Raw genomic sequence first — 16,274 nt, 5'->3', positions numbered from 1 at the left:
AGCAAAGTCGTCGACAAAGTAAAGTTGACTTTGAAAAGACGATTTGCACAGTAAGATCCTGTAAAAAAAGAAATACCCTTACAGCTCCATTTGGTTAGATTTGCAAACTTTCAAGTTGTGTTGAATTAATATTCAGGATTTTGCAGTATGGAAAAGCACAGTCATCAATCTCACAGTTACAAGTTAGTAGGTATACTGTAAGCCTCATTTTCATGAACACTTTAAAAAAATCTAATTAGCTTTTATCAGCGGTTGCATGGTGTGAACATTTTCACGAATCAATATAATGTTTTTAATTAGCTCGTATTCTACTTCCCTATAACATTTTATCGGTATGGTACAGTATATCAATGAAATATTATAGAACGAGCACATCTGCAGTGGTTGGAGGTGGTGTCCCTACTGTACATTGAGAGGTTTTAGACCCTGGCGTCAGTTAGGGCACCTAACTGTTAGTAGCCCTGCCAGAAGCTCATACTAAGCCCTCACTGCATGGCCAAGAGTGGCTTCCCTCTTGGATGAGCAGTATTATGTTTGGTTACCCACGCGGAACCTGTGTTACAGTTGCAGTTAACCCTTTCCATCGACACAGGATATGAAAAGTAGTGCTAAAGTAGTCCCCCACCCCCAAAGAATATCGTTCTTTATCGCTGGTCAACTGAGCAATTGAGGTTTAACGTGCCTTGTTTGAAGGTAAATTACTCAATTCCCCCAGTCACTCTTTAATTCCCCTTTTTTCGGGGATGCACACGCAGATTGGAGACAACAACGGACAGACATGCGGAAACAACGGTCGGGCATGCTGCTCCCAGTTAGGGTTAGGTTAGGGTTTGAGGTTGGTTGTCGGTCTAATGACAGTCGGACCAATAGTATGTCTAAACCAAAGCCTGTACCCCATTTTTCTCCTCAGACAGTGTGGGATTCAAACATGACGAATCATGGGTACAAGCCCACTCCTTTAAATGTGCCCCCCTGTCCCACCTTTAACTTTGTAGCCAACATAATGCACTTCCATCAATCAATAAAGAGGACGCGTCAGCCTCTCCCATGGTGCATTGTGGTGGGTGACACAATGGATGAACGAGTGACTGAATCGATGAATGGAAAAGAAGGGAAAATAAACAGATTGATGAGTGTAAGACAGGAAGCAGTCTGCATGACACAGGAGGGAAGAAAACAGGAGAGCACGGTTAGGTTTGAGGACATCTTTATAAGGACCAGTGCTGGATTAGAGCCCAAACTAATTCTCTCTCTCTCTCTCTCTCTCTCTCTCTCACACCTGCATAGAGTGCACCAAATATCACTTTTACTCGGAACCATTCAACCATGCCAAGTCATCCATCCATCCATCACATTTTTCTTTGCGTTGGCACAAATAGCGCCCCACCCCCTCACCGGTTTGGTGGGGGCGTCCCCTGTGCCTCCGCCCCTCTGGGGGTCTCGTGGAGGGCGTGTGCGTGCGGTATGGGGGCTGCTGTCCTTGTTGGCGTGTCCTCCTCCTGAGTCAGCGATGTCCACCCCGCTGTCCTCACTGAGAGTCTGGCCGCTGTCGGAGAGCTGAGACAGAGCGCCACCTGCAGGCGACAGACAGCAGCTCAGGGACAGACTAGTGTTGCCAGATTTCGTGAGAGAAAACAAGCCCAAAAGAAGCCCACAATCTAGGCCGCATGATCACACACACACACACACACACACACACACACACACACACACACACACACACACACACACACACACACACACACACACACACACACACACACACACACACACACACACACACACACACACACACACACACACACACACACACACACACACACACACACACACACACACACACACACTCTATATCAGCTCTATATCACTTTCAAGATGTACAAGCTCACAGCACGTCACACTGTGAGCTTGTATGTCTGCTACTTTGGAATGTCCATCGTTGAATCTAAAATGACACCGATGCTTTCACAATGACACTGATGTTGATGCTTTAACCACTTTAACCCTATACATACAAATCACAGTGAAGTGAAGTGAATCACTGTGTGAAGTGAGGGGCGCTCTTATCATCAAACGTCATCATACATCATCTCATTCTGAACCAATGACACATCTCCCACCCAATCACAATTTGCGTCCTCACTTTTGGCTTCAATGTTTGTGTTTACACACATTTTGTCTTCAATGTTTGTGTTACCCTCAAAGCTGGACATCAAAAATCCTCAAAAATCAAAATCTTTAAAAAAATGTGAACACACACATGTATGGGGGTTCCCTGCACAAGATATTTTCAGATGGGGGGTCCGCAGACAAATACACATTAATGTGGGGGTCCTTGACATGACGATGTTTGAGAACATGATGCAGGATGCAAGCTCAAAAAAGCAAACAAGAAAAAAACTAAAATGCAACCCACGAATTTTCAGAAAAATAAGCCTAAAGTCGCAGTCCTGGCAACACTGATCAAGGCTTACTCAAGCTGCACACTTGTCACATAACAATGTTCACTTTAAGAACTTAATCCATCTGGAATTTGGTCGGGAGCCACTGGTTTTCATTATGCAAGGGAACAAATCGATAGTATTTGGATAAAATAATTAGTTTGGTGCCGTTTCAATCGTTTTCAAGAACTGAAACCAATTGGGTGAGATGAGCTTGAAAACATGTGGTTTAATTAAATGTATTGAACTAACGGAATCTAAAACAAGTGATAGCATACAGGCTGTGGTTCCAAAAGGAGGCACAGTGGTATGTCGTGAAACTTGGGATTTGCACACTGATTTATACAGAGGTACACTACACCCTACACATATTTAATTTTAACCTCTTTCTTTCAACCTAAAAAAAATAAAAAATATATATCCAAATTTTGTCATTATGACACACACATGGGTGTTGTCATTGCTGTTGTATCCCAGACTCATCTACCATTGAAGAGCCCCCACCGGGAGAACGTAGAATCTTCGTCCTACTGTTCCCGCGGCCCGCCCAACACTCTGTTTGTGTTAATGTAACTCTCACAGTGTACAAATGGAACCAAATGGACCCTTACAGTCTCATTTATACACTGTATCAGTGTTTAAATAACTCCAAGCCACATTTTGTGTGCCTATTGGCTGCAGGAAATTCAGAGCATGCACAAAACGAAACAAAAAGCCTAATGGGCTACAGTATATGCACACACAACATTTTGGAAAGAACTTGGGCCACTTCCCTACTTCCTTCACAAGTGTTACCGATGATACTAATGAAAGCTCTGTTCCATTCTGGTCAAACAGAGTCCGGGTGCTGCTATTGTGCATTTCTGCTCACTGGAAACACACTGCTACACCAGTGGGTCTCTTGAGTGTGTTCCAAATGGCCCCATATTGGTGTGTAACTCTGAGAGTGTACAAACTACAAATGGAACCAAATGGACCCGTAAGGGTCCATTTGTACACTTTGTACAGTTATGGGGGTCCTTGAAATTAAAAGGTTAGAGAACCACTGCACACTAAATGGAACAGAGCCTTAATTAGTATCATCGGTAACACCTGTGAAGGAGGTGTCCGGTTCCCTGACCTCTCACCTCGGGCATGGGGCAGATGGCGCACCTCGTTGACGTCGGGCTCCGCGTTGGGCCTGTGCACCTCCACCATGACAAACCGCTGCTGCTGTTTGGAGCCGGGAGGGGAGGAGCCAGGATGGAGGGGGGGAGGAGGAGGGGGAGGGGGTGGCGCGGTGGGAGGCGGGGGGGGAGGAGGCGCGGGGAGCGGGGGCGGAGGTGGAGGCGAGGGGGAGGTGGCCACGTGCCTGACGGCTCCTCTAGTCGGGGACTGCACCCTGGGGAAAGGACCGATGGGCTGCTGGGTGACCATGGAGAGCCCAGTGGGTGCGATCATATGCCCTCTTTTGGAGGGCACAGGGGGGATGGGGTTGCTCTTTCGGGCCGCGGCATAGTCGCGCGAGTAGGGGTCCCTAGAGGGCTCTCTATGGCATTCGGGGTCTTTGTGGTGGTTGCGCGTGGAGGCCGGGGCGGTAAAGTACAGGCCGGAGTGGGAGGACTCGGACGAGGGCCGCTTGTTGAGCTGTTTGTCTCGTCTGGTGGGGCGCCTCTGCACCCCCGCCGGTGGGGGTGGAGGTTTGAAGGACGGGGGAGACTCTGCTGTGGTAGAGTGTACGTCGTCCTGAAGCGAGAGGGATACAGAGACATGTCGTGTGTAACACACTTTCAATGCAATGAAGTTGAAAGGGAAAACGAGTTCACTTTCACACCCTCGTGTCCGTTTTCTATACACTCTCCCACTCTTCCTCTTGTCTCCGTCTTTTGCGCGCGCGCGCGCACACACACACACACACACACACACACACACACACACACACACACACACACACACACACACACACACACACACACACACACACACACACACACACACACACACACACACACACACACACACACACACACACACACACACACACACACACACACACACACACCACTGAAAATACTTGCACATCTCTACACATCTCCCCAGCATATTGAAATTCCACAGCTGCTCGATGCGGTGCTGGTTGACGGTTCCATTCTGCCAGGTTCCTGTGGTCACCGACAAGATCGACTGAACCCAATGAAAAAATGAAACCCAATAGTGGAATGGCAAAAACACAGAGACATACCAGTGTATGGAGTGGAGTGAGTTCTGATGGGAAAGAAATGAAGAATTATAGAAAGAATGAGGGATAATTATATCTAAGTCTCTTTTGATGCCAGACTAATGGTCCTTTTCTTTTCTCTTTAAAAAATCACACCCGTGTGAACTGAGTGGTGTAAGGTCTTATATAGCCTGTCTGACGTAATGAAATCATGTCTGACGTTATGAAATCACACCCGGGTGAACAGGGTGAACATAGCAACCATGCTCATTTTTTCTGCACTAACAAAGCCAGTTGTAGGAGTGGTTTACACCACTCAAAAAAGAAAACTGGTGCCCCAGTGGTCTGAATTTTAGAAAACTGTGAAAGGGTGATACAGGCTTATATTACAACTCGCCTCGATTACAGCAATGCCCTCTAATGCCGGCATCTCTCAAGCCTCCCTCTCCGCCGGTCTTCAACTTGTTCAAAATGCTGCCGCACAACTTTTAACAGGAACCCGGAAACATGAGAACGTCACTCCCATTCTAGCCGCACTCCACTGGCTCCCAGTGCGTTTTAGGATGCATTTTAAGATTTCATTATTTGTTTTTAAATTTATAAATGGATCAGCGCCAGTTTGTTTTTCCGATCTTCTCAAATTATATAGACCAATTATTTGTTTACAAACATTGGGACTGGGCACACGGGTGACTGTTTCATGTAATCAATTCCCAACAGGTCTCCAAACCTGTTGTTTTGGCCTGCGCGCGCATGCTGGTGCTTATCAGTGTGACGTCATCTGTTAAGGCGTTATATATATATTCCATCTAGATCACTGAGTTCAGCTATGATACCAAATGCTCCTTGTCGTCCCTAAGACGAGGTGTACGTAAAGAGGGCCTTCTCAGTCATTGCTCCTAAACTGTGGAACCACCTAGCCATGTCAGGCTGGCTCCACTACCCGTTTTTAAAACACATCTTAAAACCCAATTTTATTCCTTGGCTTTTAAACCGCGATTGTTTTTTTGTACTCATGTTTAACTGTATTGTGTGTTCTTTTGTATTGCATTATTTTATTATTGTAATGCCTGTACAGCACTTTGGTCAACTCGTCGTTTTTAAATGTGCTTTATAAATAAAGTTGGATTGGACTTGCTCTTCCACTTTCTTACAGAGATTGAAAGGTAGGAAGAGAATTGTAGACCATGTGTGCAGTGTGTGTGTGTGTGTGTGTGCGTGTGCGTGTGTCCTGTCACATCTTTCCACACAGAGGAATGGAGAGATAAGGGAAGGCTAAAGTGACACCGTGCCTTGGTTCCTCCCTTCCTCCTAACTGCCTCCTTAAAGGAGAGTCTCCGTCACCTCTGCTGTGCACAATGACATGCCTTCCAGAGTCATCCATCTCTGTTGCTCTCCCTCTCTGCCCCCCCTCTCTCGTTCTTCCATCCATCACTATTTTCCTTATTTCCCCCTTTCCTCCATTCTACCCCATCTCTGTCAGCCCCTACACATTTCTCTCTCGCTCACTCTCTCTGTCCATCCCTCATCCTCTTCTCTTTGCCAGCACCCTCCATCCACCTCTTCTCTCCTCTCTTTGAGAGAAATTGCCATTTCCCTCCCTCCCCCCCACCCCCACCCAGCCCTCTCCTCCAGGTGCTGTGGTGTGTCCATCTTAATCAGGCTCAGGTTGGGGACTGTGAGTGTTGCTTCTCACCAGAGAGATGTCAGGAAGCAGCGTGTCCAAACTCTCAGACGGATCCTCCCCGTTACTCTCCACCACGCTGTCATTCTGAGAAGATAGAGAAAGGGAGGGAGAGACGGGGAGAGACAGGGAGGGAAGGAGAGAGGGAGGCAGGGAGACAAAGAAGACAGGGTTGAGGTGGAGAGACAGGGAGGGGAGGGAGGGAGAGAGACAGGGAGGGGGAGGGAGGGAGACATGAAAACAGGGAGGTCGGGAGGGAGACAGCGTTGGAGACAAGGGGTGAGGTAGAGGGAGGGACGAAGACAGGCGGGGAGAGAGACAGGGACAGGGTTAGTACAAGGCAAATATAAAGAGAGCGGGAGAGAAAGGGATAGATGAGAAACAGAGGTAATGAAAGGGCACGAAGGGAGGCAGACAGAGAGACAGGCGAAAGAGAAGGAGTTGAGAATGAGATTGATCAGGTGAGACAGGGCGAATGCTTGTTTACCGGATGTTAAACACACATGTGTTGGTTTTTTTGTCTTTTTCTTTTTTTGTATTATTCGAAATACAAATGTCAGGCGCAAATTAGTTTTGGTCTGTGTTCCATCTCTCCGAGCAGAGAAGTCGGTATTCTTTTTTTACCATTTCGTTGTCAAACTCAGTGCTTGGGGCGCTACATGCAAGGCATGGCAGAAAGCCACGCACACACCTACGCACACCCAATTACACACCCAATTGTGGACAAAGAGCACACAGAGGCTGACTTGCACGCACGCACGTACACGCGTCTGGCTATTATATCTTCTTGATGAAAAGGTGCATGCCGTTGCATAACATAGCATCAATGGAATCCATGGTTCTGGATTTTTGGTGGGCTATTCCTGCCATCATGATCATAGAGTAATAAAAGGATAGAGACCGAACCGGAGCGACAGCCCCCCCCCCCCCCCCTCAGTGCTCAATGTTAAAGCCCAGCTGCACACGGTTTCCTAGTCATAAATCCACAGCTCCGCCTGCAGTCCCACCTCGGACCAGTAGGGCTGATCGCTTCAACGTTGGCGAGCCTCCCTGGGGGCTTGGATCATGATGGAGAGGACAGAGGAGACAATTTGCTGCAGACTTTTGAGTGCTTTCAGAGTAGGTTTAGAGCAGCACAGCCCTTCATTAAACCCTGAGTTTAAAACACAAGGCCCATCAATTCAGGAGTTGGGACAACTGATGTTCGGGAGGCGGTGAACTGCGCCATTACTCCTCCTCGCTTGGCAATCACGGGTGCTACTTAAACCCAACCCAAAGGACCCAGAAGCTCCATGTTTTTTCATGCCAGTAGCCACCATCTGAGTGACGAAGATGCATGATGACTCTACGCCTATAAGACTCCTTCCTGGGTGAGCAACCCTCCTGGAACCTCCACCTGTTCACCCCTCATTCCACCGTCATTTACAGTTCTTCAGTATAAACAACACTTTATGGAGTTGGAACAACTGAGGTTCAGGAGGTTTGACCAAGCAGAAGACAACCAAGCACAACTCACCAGCCACTGTCAACTCCACCCTGTGCCACCCATGCCAACCACTCACCCACCTCCACCAGGCCGGCCACTCCTACCTCACCAATCACTGGGGGTATTTAAATGCAAGTTGAAAAAATGGCGGCGTGCATAGTTTCCAGTAACCCAAGGGGCCAGTGAGGCACTCCAACGTTGAAGCACTGGGCCCTAGTGGTAAGAGGAGGGACTACAGGCGGACCCGTGGATTCATGACCGGGAAACCCCGTGCAGCTGGGCTTTAACATTGAGTGCTCGGTTGCACTTCCGCATTTGCCAACCAAAATGTGGTTAGCAAATGCGGAAGTAGACGTTTTGAGACGGTCCTTCCGGGTGCTTCAAAACGCCACTGAGCAACTTCCACTGACATGAATAGCGGAGGGGGCGGAGCTTCGCGCCAGATCAGTCTCTATCCTTTTATATACTCTATGCAGTAACCCTCCCTCCCTTTTCTCTTCCACTTCTATCTTCTCTGAAGGTTCCAGAGGGGGTTTCTACACTGTCGCACAGGCTCTCCCCTCGACCCCTAAGCCACACTTTTAGAGCAAAAACATGGTCAGTTAGCCTCGGAAACCCAGACGTTTTTATTTCCAGGGAGAAAAAAAAAGTCTGGGTCTGAGTCCACTTCAATTCGGCATAGAGTAGCGCAAACATCACTCACTCTCTGCTGATTTCTGATCGTCTGCACCTTTGTTAAATTGACACACACACGCACACATATATACACACACACTCCTCTCTCACTGTCGCTCTAATTAATTAGTCTCATGTCTAGCAGCTGCGCATAGTTTCTCCCGGCGGATCCTGCCGGGAGCTGCCTATGCCATAAAAAGCATAGGTGAGTTCCAGGCTAATGGTCAGTTAACAAAAGCAAAAAATAAATAAATTGAAGCCAGTACTTTTGTACTTTTACTCAAGTAAATTTAGACCTTTACTTGTAACAGAATTTTTCTACATTGCATTATTGATACTTTTACTTAATAAAAAAATGTGGGTACTTTTTCCACCACTGGTCACGTGTCCGTTATCTTGGCGAGTCGTCATTCATCACAACATGTTGCATTGGCAACGCGTTGTGAGCTTATAGATCTGTTATTTTCAATGTGCGACACCGGCGTATGGCTTCAAGTGGATGACTACTATGTACAGTAACTGGCTTTTAGTTCATAAATCCAGTGTTTTTTCTACACCCATCCAGCTCTCTAATCTCTTTTACACAGCAGCAGGAGCAGTCACCCGTGGGACCAAAACAACAACACACACATGCGCACACGCACCCTACTTGATCATACAGTGTCACACGAAAGTGTCAAAAGTAGCAGAATAGCAAGCTTGAAACGTGGCACCATTTGAGGTCGTCTATCTGCTACTTTTAATATTTGTGAATTAACAGTTTTACTCTAGGACATATGAGGTTTCCGCCCGACAGAGACGAAAAGCATGTGCACACACAAACACAAGATACACACCAACATACGTGCACAGTTGCACACACAAATGAACACATGCATACACGCATGCCCAGAAAGCTGAGGCAGAGATTACTCAAGAGAAAGATTGCTCTTCTGCTTATCTATTCTGTGAGCCTTGCCTTGATGCTGTGTGTGTGTGTGTGTGTGTGTGTGTGTGTGTGTGTGTGTGTGTGTGTGTGTGTGTGTGTGTGTGTGTGTGTGTGTGTGTGTGCGTGCATGCGGTTATTTAAGCAATAATACATGAGACGCTGTGGTATATTGTGATTTTATCATGGCTATATGGATGTTGATGCTGATGCGTTGCCAGTGATGATCAGCAACACGATTAACCCACCAAAACCCCTCTTCTGTGATCCTTCCTAAAGATTTTCCCTTTTCCCATCAAGGGTTTTTAATCTGGCTTTTTTTCCTTGTCCGACTAAGGGTCTAAAGACAGGGGGGTGTTGTTTGTTTTCTTGGTTAATTGTGGGCCTGTAAAGGATTAATACTGTAACTACAACTATAACTACCAGTGGTGGAAAGTAACCAAATACAATTTGGAGATCTTTACTTTATTTCCAATTTTCAACACTCTACATCTGAGAGGCAAATATTGTACTTTTTTTTTTAAATCCACTATAATGACACTTAGCCCCGCTAGGGCTTAACTGTTTTTTTTACTGGGGGGTCATATTTTGGCAGTTGTTTTACAGACGGGTAAAAGGGCAGGGTCTGAAGCCCCCTTTGATATCTAAAAAAAAAAATTGTATCCCACGATTTTGCAACCCAGTTTTTTCACCCAGTGCCAATTATCTAATGTAATCCTGGGCGCTACACTTCCTCTGCCAACCTGGGGGGAGGGGGGGGGGGGGGGGGGGGGCAGCGGACTGACCTCATGCCTCCTTCTATGCATGAGGAGTCCAAGCTGCTTCTTTTCACCTGACAGGGGGGAATTTCCCTGGCCGGACGTAGCGTGTGGAAGGAACACGTTATTCCGACCAGTTCCTTTCCCCTCCATCAGGCGCCCCGGCTGGCCATGGGGAGGTAGTTTTAGAGACCAGGATTACTGCATGTTTTTGTGAGGGTACCTACCCTAGGGGACACGGGGAGAACATGCAAACTCCACACAGAAAGGCCCTTTCGCCAACCCCACCTCGGGTATGGGCACTGATGACACGGAGGAGGGAACACGCCCACAGCGCCCCCAGCGGGAATCGAACCCAGGACCTTCTAGCTGTGAGGCGACATCACTACCGACTGTGCCACCATGCCCCCTTTGATATCTATCTGTGCACGTCACTGGAGTAAGGAAAATACTTGAGTTTGACATCCTGAACAATGCAAAACTCCTTGACGTTGCTGCACTAGGACCTCCTTGGACCTTGACGTTGCTGCACTAGGACCTCCTTGGACCTTGACGTTGCTGCACTAGGACCTCCTTGGACCTTGACGTTGCTGCACTAGGACCTTGACGTTGCTGCACTAGGACCTTGACGTTGCTGCACTAGGACCTCCTTGGACCTTGACGTTGCTGCACTAGGACCTTGATGTTGCTGCACTAGGACCTTGACGTTGCTGCACTAGGACCTCCTTGGACCTTGACGTTGCTGCACTAGGACCTTGACGTTGCTGCACTAGGACCTCCTTGGACCTTGACATTGCTGCACTAGGACCTCCTTGGACCTTGACATTGCTGCACTAGGACCTCCTTGGACCTCGACGTTGCTGCACTAGGACCGCTCACAGCGGAATCCTCAGTGTTCGTTTAGCTCTGAGCGTGGACCCGTAGCGGTCCATTTGGTTACATTGTTTTGTACACTTGAGTTACAAATGGATACATTAACTGGGGATTTATCCTCCGTACTGGGCTGAAGGCAATTTATTCTGTTTTGCTGTAATTAACAAATTGGTGTACTCAACATGGCTTAGAAAAAACATCTTAAGTATTTGAAGCAGCTACTGTGCAGATCACGGACAGTAAACGCGCGCGCGCACGCACGCACGCACGCGCACACGCACACGCACACGCACACGCACACACACACACACACAGTACTGTAGATTACCAGATGTACGAATCACGCGCGCGCGTGTGTGTGTGCGCGCGCGCATTTGAAAGAAAAAAAAGTGGCACAAATTTAAGACAAATACAGCACACAAGGATAAGTTCAAATAAGTGGTGGTATATTCTTTGAATATGGTGGTATATTCTTTGAATATACCACCTTATGTTTAACAATAGCCTGCATTTAGAGTAGGCTAGATATTCATTTGCTGCCACTCTCTTAGTAAGGGGTGTGGGAACAAATTATACTAAAACATGCATCGGAAAACAAACGACTTCACTTCAAACAAAGCCACATCAAAACCACACTGATATCTATGTACACGTACAATGTGCGTGCGTGCGTGCGTGCGTGCGTGCGTGCACAATACTGTGTGCATGTTTATGTTATGTGCATGTGATGGTGCGAGTGTGAATTAATATGTGTACATGTGCGTACATGCGTGTGCTTGTTTCTGTGTACTGTACATGCACCATTTATCCATTGGGAACTGTTTGTGTGTATGTTTGAGTGTGTTTGTGTGTATGTTTGTGTGTGTTTGCGAGTATGTTTGTGTGTGTTTGTGTGTATGTTTGGGTGTGTTTGTGTGTATGTTTGCATGTGTTTGTGTGTATGTTTGGGTGTGTTTGTGTGTATGTTTGGCTGTGTTTGTGTGTATGTTTGAGTGTGTTTGTGTGTATGTTTGAGTGTGTTTGTGTGTATGTTTGCGTGTGTTTGTGTGTATGTTTGAGTGTGTTTGTGTGTATGTTTGAGTGTTTGTGTGTATGTTTGCGTGTGTTTGTGTGTATGTTTGAGTGTGTTTGTGTGTATGTTTGAGTGTGTTTGTGTGTATGTTTGGGTGTGTTTGTGTGTATGTTTGGGTGTGTTTGTGTGTATGTTTGAGTGTGTTTGTGTGTATGTTTGGGTGTGTTTGTGTGTATGTTTGTGTGTGTTTGTGTGTATGTTTGAGTGTGTTTGTGTGTATGTTTGGGTGCGTTTGTGTGTATGTTTGCGTGTGTTTGTGTGTATGTTTGAGTGTGTTTGTGTGTATGTTTGCGTGTGTTTGTGTGTATGTTTGCGTGTGTTTGTGTGTATGTTTGAGTGTGTTTGTGTGTATGTTTGGGTGTGTTTGTGTGTATGTTTGGGTGTGTTTGTGTGTATGTTTGGGTGTGTTTGTGTGTATGTTTGGGTGTGTTTGTGTGTATGTTTGTGTGTGTTTGTGTGTATGTTTGTGTGTGTTTGTGTGTATGTTTGGGTGCGTTTGTGTGTATGTTTGAGTGTGTTTGTGTGTATGTTTGAGTGTGTTTGTGTGTATGTTTGCGTGTGTTTGTGTGTATGTTTGAGTGTGTTTGTGTGTATGTTTGGGTGTGTTTGTGTGTATGTTTGGGTGTGTTTGTGTGTATGTTTGGGTGTGTTTGTGTGTATGTTTGGGTGTGTTTGTGTGTATGTTTGGGTGTGTTTGTGTGTATGTTTGGGTGTGTTTGTGTGTATGTTTGGGTGTGTTTGTGTGTATGTTTGGGTGTGTTTGTGTGTATGTTTGGGTGTGTTTGTGTGTATGTTTGGGTGTGTTTGTGTGTATGTTTGCGTGTGTTTGCGTGTGTTTGTTTGAGTGTGTTTGTGTGTATGTTTGATTGTGTTTGTGCACAGACCACTCTAGGCAGAGATTCCTACCTCCATTATATCTATCAGCCACAGCAGTCCTTCCTATAGCATGTGATAAAGGACGGGAGGGGTAGGTTAATGTTGTGGCAGGCCTTATGCAGTCAAACAGTATCAGTAACAATAGATCACGTTTCAAAATGTATCAAAAATGTCTCTCTCTCTGAATATACATACAGTATATACACGCACGCACACATTTTTGCACACGTTATTTAAATATATTATTTATAACATGTTTTTGTGGGTTTGGCAGATAAATAAAACATTTCTGGCGACATGAAAGCCACTTCTCAACACCATTGCCCTGTTTGCTCGGGACCAGACCATAGGGTCTATATTATAGACCACACATGGGCAACTGGCGGCTCAGGGGTCACATGGCGGCGGTGGCTCAGGGGTAGAGTGGCCGGATGGGAACCACAAGGTTGCCAGTTCAAACCCAGGCTCGCCCAGAATTAGTGTCGAAGTGTCCCTGAGCAAGACACTGAACCCTGAATAAGGGCCTTTCTCGGCCCCACCTCTCTCCCTGTTTTAGGATCCAAGATGGCCGCAGCACCATGAGGGGGTGGGGCAGAGGTCAGCGGGCGGGGTCGACATATGACCTTATTGGGCTGCATTCAAGACACTTGCCTTGTGTCTGACACCTGACTTGTGTCTGAACACAGCTTTGATGGATGTGTTCTGCCCCCCATCAAACAAAATGTTTGGTCAAACCATATGGGGTTCCATTGGAAATGCATTGGAGTGGCCATTAAACAGACACAAGACAAACGCAAGACAGGTGTCTTGAATTTTTTAACGCCACCCCCTCCCGGTGCTGCTGCCATCTTGGATCCTAAAACACAGGGAGAGAGGTGGGGCCGAGAAAGGCCCTTATTGCTCCCGATGTGCAGGTTGGTGCCTTGCCGACTGACCTCATGCTTCCTTCGATGCATGAGGAGTCCAAGCTGCTTATTTTCACCTGACAGGGGAGAGTTTCCCCGGCCGTACGTAGTGCGTGGAAGGAACACGTTATTCCGACCAGTTCCTTTCCCCCTCCATCAGGCAATCATTGGGGTAGTGTCAATAATTTTGTAGTAAAATACAGACCATTTTTTATCCCATGTGAAATTTATTGGTCGCACACACACACACACACGAGCCTGGGGGCAGTGCAGCAAAGGCTATAACCCCTGGTTATATATACAGAGCCACTGATCAGATCTTTCTACATCCTCTCCAGAACCCAAAGGTGTTTTAGCCACAAGAATACGTTATCCCAGCTTTAACATCAAAAGAAAAAACACAATCGTTGTAAACGCCTGGAGCAAAGCAAATCTCATGGCATGCACCCACCCCAATATGGACTGTGGAATTAAGAATTCTTTGGTTGAAATCTGAAATGACTCAGCCCTATCTCTATGCATCTCTGCCTATCACTAGCTCAAGTCGCACGCACGCACGCACGCACGCACGCACGCGCGCGCGCGCACACGCGCGCGCGCGCACACGCACGCACGCGCACACGCACGCGCACACGCACGCGCACGCGCGCGCACACGCACGCGCACGCGCACACGCACGCGCACGCGCACACGCACGCGCGCGCACACGCACGCGCGCGCACACGCACGCGCGCGCACACGCACGCGCGCGCACACACGCGCACGCGCGCACACGCACGCGCGCGCACACGCACGCGCGCGCACACGCACGCGCGCGCGCGCACACGCACGCGCGCACGCGCACGCGCACGCGCGCGCACACGCACGCGCACGCACACACGCGCACGCGCGCACACGCACACGCGCGCACACGCACGCGCGCGCACACGCGCGCGCACACGCGCGCGCACACGCACGCGCACACGCACGCGCGCGCACGCGCACGCACACGCACGCGCGCGCACACGCACGCGCACGCGCGCGCGCGCGCACGCGCACGCGCACGCGCGCGCACGCACACGCACGCGCACACGCACGCGCGCGCACACGCACGCGCACACGCACGCGCGCGCACACGCACGCGCACGCGCGCGCGCGCGCGCACGCGCGCGCACGCGCACGCGCACGCGCACGCGCACACACACACACACACACACACACACACACACACACACACACACACACACACACACACACACACACACACACACACACACACACACACACACACACACACACACACACACACACACAAGCCTGAGGATTTTAAATGTGCAGATTCCATTTCAGATTCAGGACAGGAGCAGTGCGATTACCAGAGCTTACTTTTGGTATACTTTAAGTACATTATGATGCCATAATACGTTTGCACTTTTCCTCAAGTACATCTTTGAATTCTGGACTTTTACTTGGTAGAAACGGTGTATTTCTATATTGCAGTATTGATGATATTTTTACTTAAGTAAAAAAAAAATCACGAGTCATTTTTCCCAACACGGCTCTTCTTACCCGCGCTGAGCTGAGGGTTGTGTTGGTCATGTAGCTGGCTGACGACGAGGTCAGGGTGTCCGGGTAGGACACCATGGACAGCGAGTCGGTGTGGAGGGTCGGGCCCCCTCCCCCTCCTCCGGCGCCCTGCTGCCGGGCCTTCAGGGCCTGGATCTCACGTCGCAGCACCAGCTCGTCGAAGCGCTCCAAATCCTGCGGCGTCACCAGGCCTCGAACCTCAGACAGCAGGTTAAACTGCGGGGAGAAGTTGTGTCGATGTGGAAAAGATTATACCGAAATCCTTGACAAATAAAGCAAGCATTATAGAAGCCGTACCTAACTGTAAGGTCAATATGTTTTGTTTGCTATTATGTAGTGTGATATTATATAAAATAAATCTACAAAAGGTGCACAAATCTCCAGAGGCACATCTCCAGGTGTGTGCGTGCGTGCGTGCGTGCGTGCGTGCGTGCGTGCGTGCGTGCGTGCGTGTGCATGAAATTGAAAAGGCACAGGCAATGGGGGAAGGTAAATTACTCATTACATCATCAAGGTGCAACCAGAGTGACAGGCTGCGCTATGGAGACAAATCTTTGTTTGGACAGTGAACACACTGAAAGGTAGTGAGGCATATTGTCATCACTATAGGAAAAACATGAAGTTACAATGTTATATATAGCCTGCCCTAATACATTGCAATATTATGCGTGTGCGGCGCTGTGCTTGCGACCCTCCCAGCTCCAATTATGTAAGAGGCTGTGGAGTTATATGAACACATTTCTGTCAGTGTTCAATGCTCTGTAATCTGCAATGTGTGACATTGCGGCTCCACACGTTGACGGTCAATTGTACATA

At 48.1% G+C, this 16,274-nt stretch overlaps 1 protein-coding gene across 3 annotated transcripts in view; it reads right to left on the bottom strand.

The window, feature by feature from the left end:
• whrna (whirlin a) overlaps positions 1-16,274 on the bottom strand; it is a 198,358-nt gene that overhangs the window by 12,814 nt on the left and 169,270 nt on the right. For 2 of the 3 annotated variants that reach the window (XM_079525207.1, XM_079525208.1), the window contains exons 7-11: positions 15,441-15,674; positions 13,018-13,050; positions 6,335-6,409; positions 3,569-4,166; positions 1,396-1,574 (exon numbers count right to left, since the gene is read on the bottom strand). In XM_079525207.1, the coding sequence (XP_079381333.1) occupies positions 1,396-1,574; positions 3,569-4,166; positions 6,335-6,409; positions 13,018-13,050; positions 15,441-15,674 (1,119 nt within the window). The remainder of the gene's footprint in view (positions 1-1,395; positions 1,575-3,568; positions 4,167-6,334; positions 6,410-13,017; positions 13,051-15,440; positions 15,675-16,274) is intronic. The other variant, XM_079525209.1, reaches the window with a different exon arrangement.

Source organism: Electrona antarctica (assembly GCF_951216825.1).
Source record: "Electrona antarctica genome assembly, chromosome: 16".
In the NCBI taxonomy this organism is placed as follows: domain Eukaryota; kingdom Metazoa; phylum Chordata; class Actinopteri; order Myctophiformes; family Myctophidae; genus Electrona; species Electrona antarctica.
Note: the sequence above shows the minus strand (reverse complement) of the source record. Positions and strands in the feature narration are given on the sequence as shown.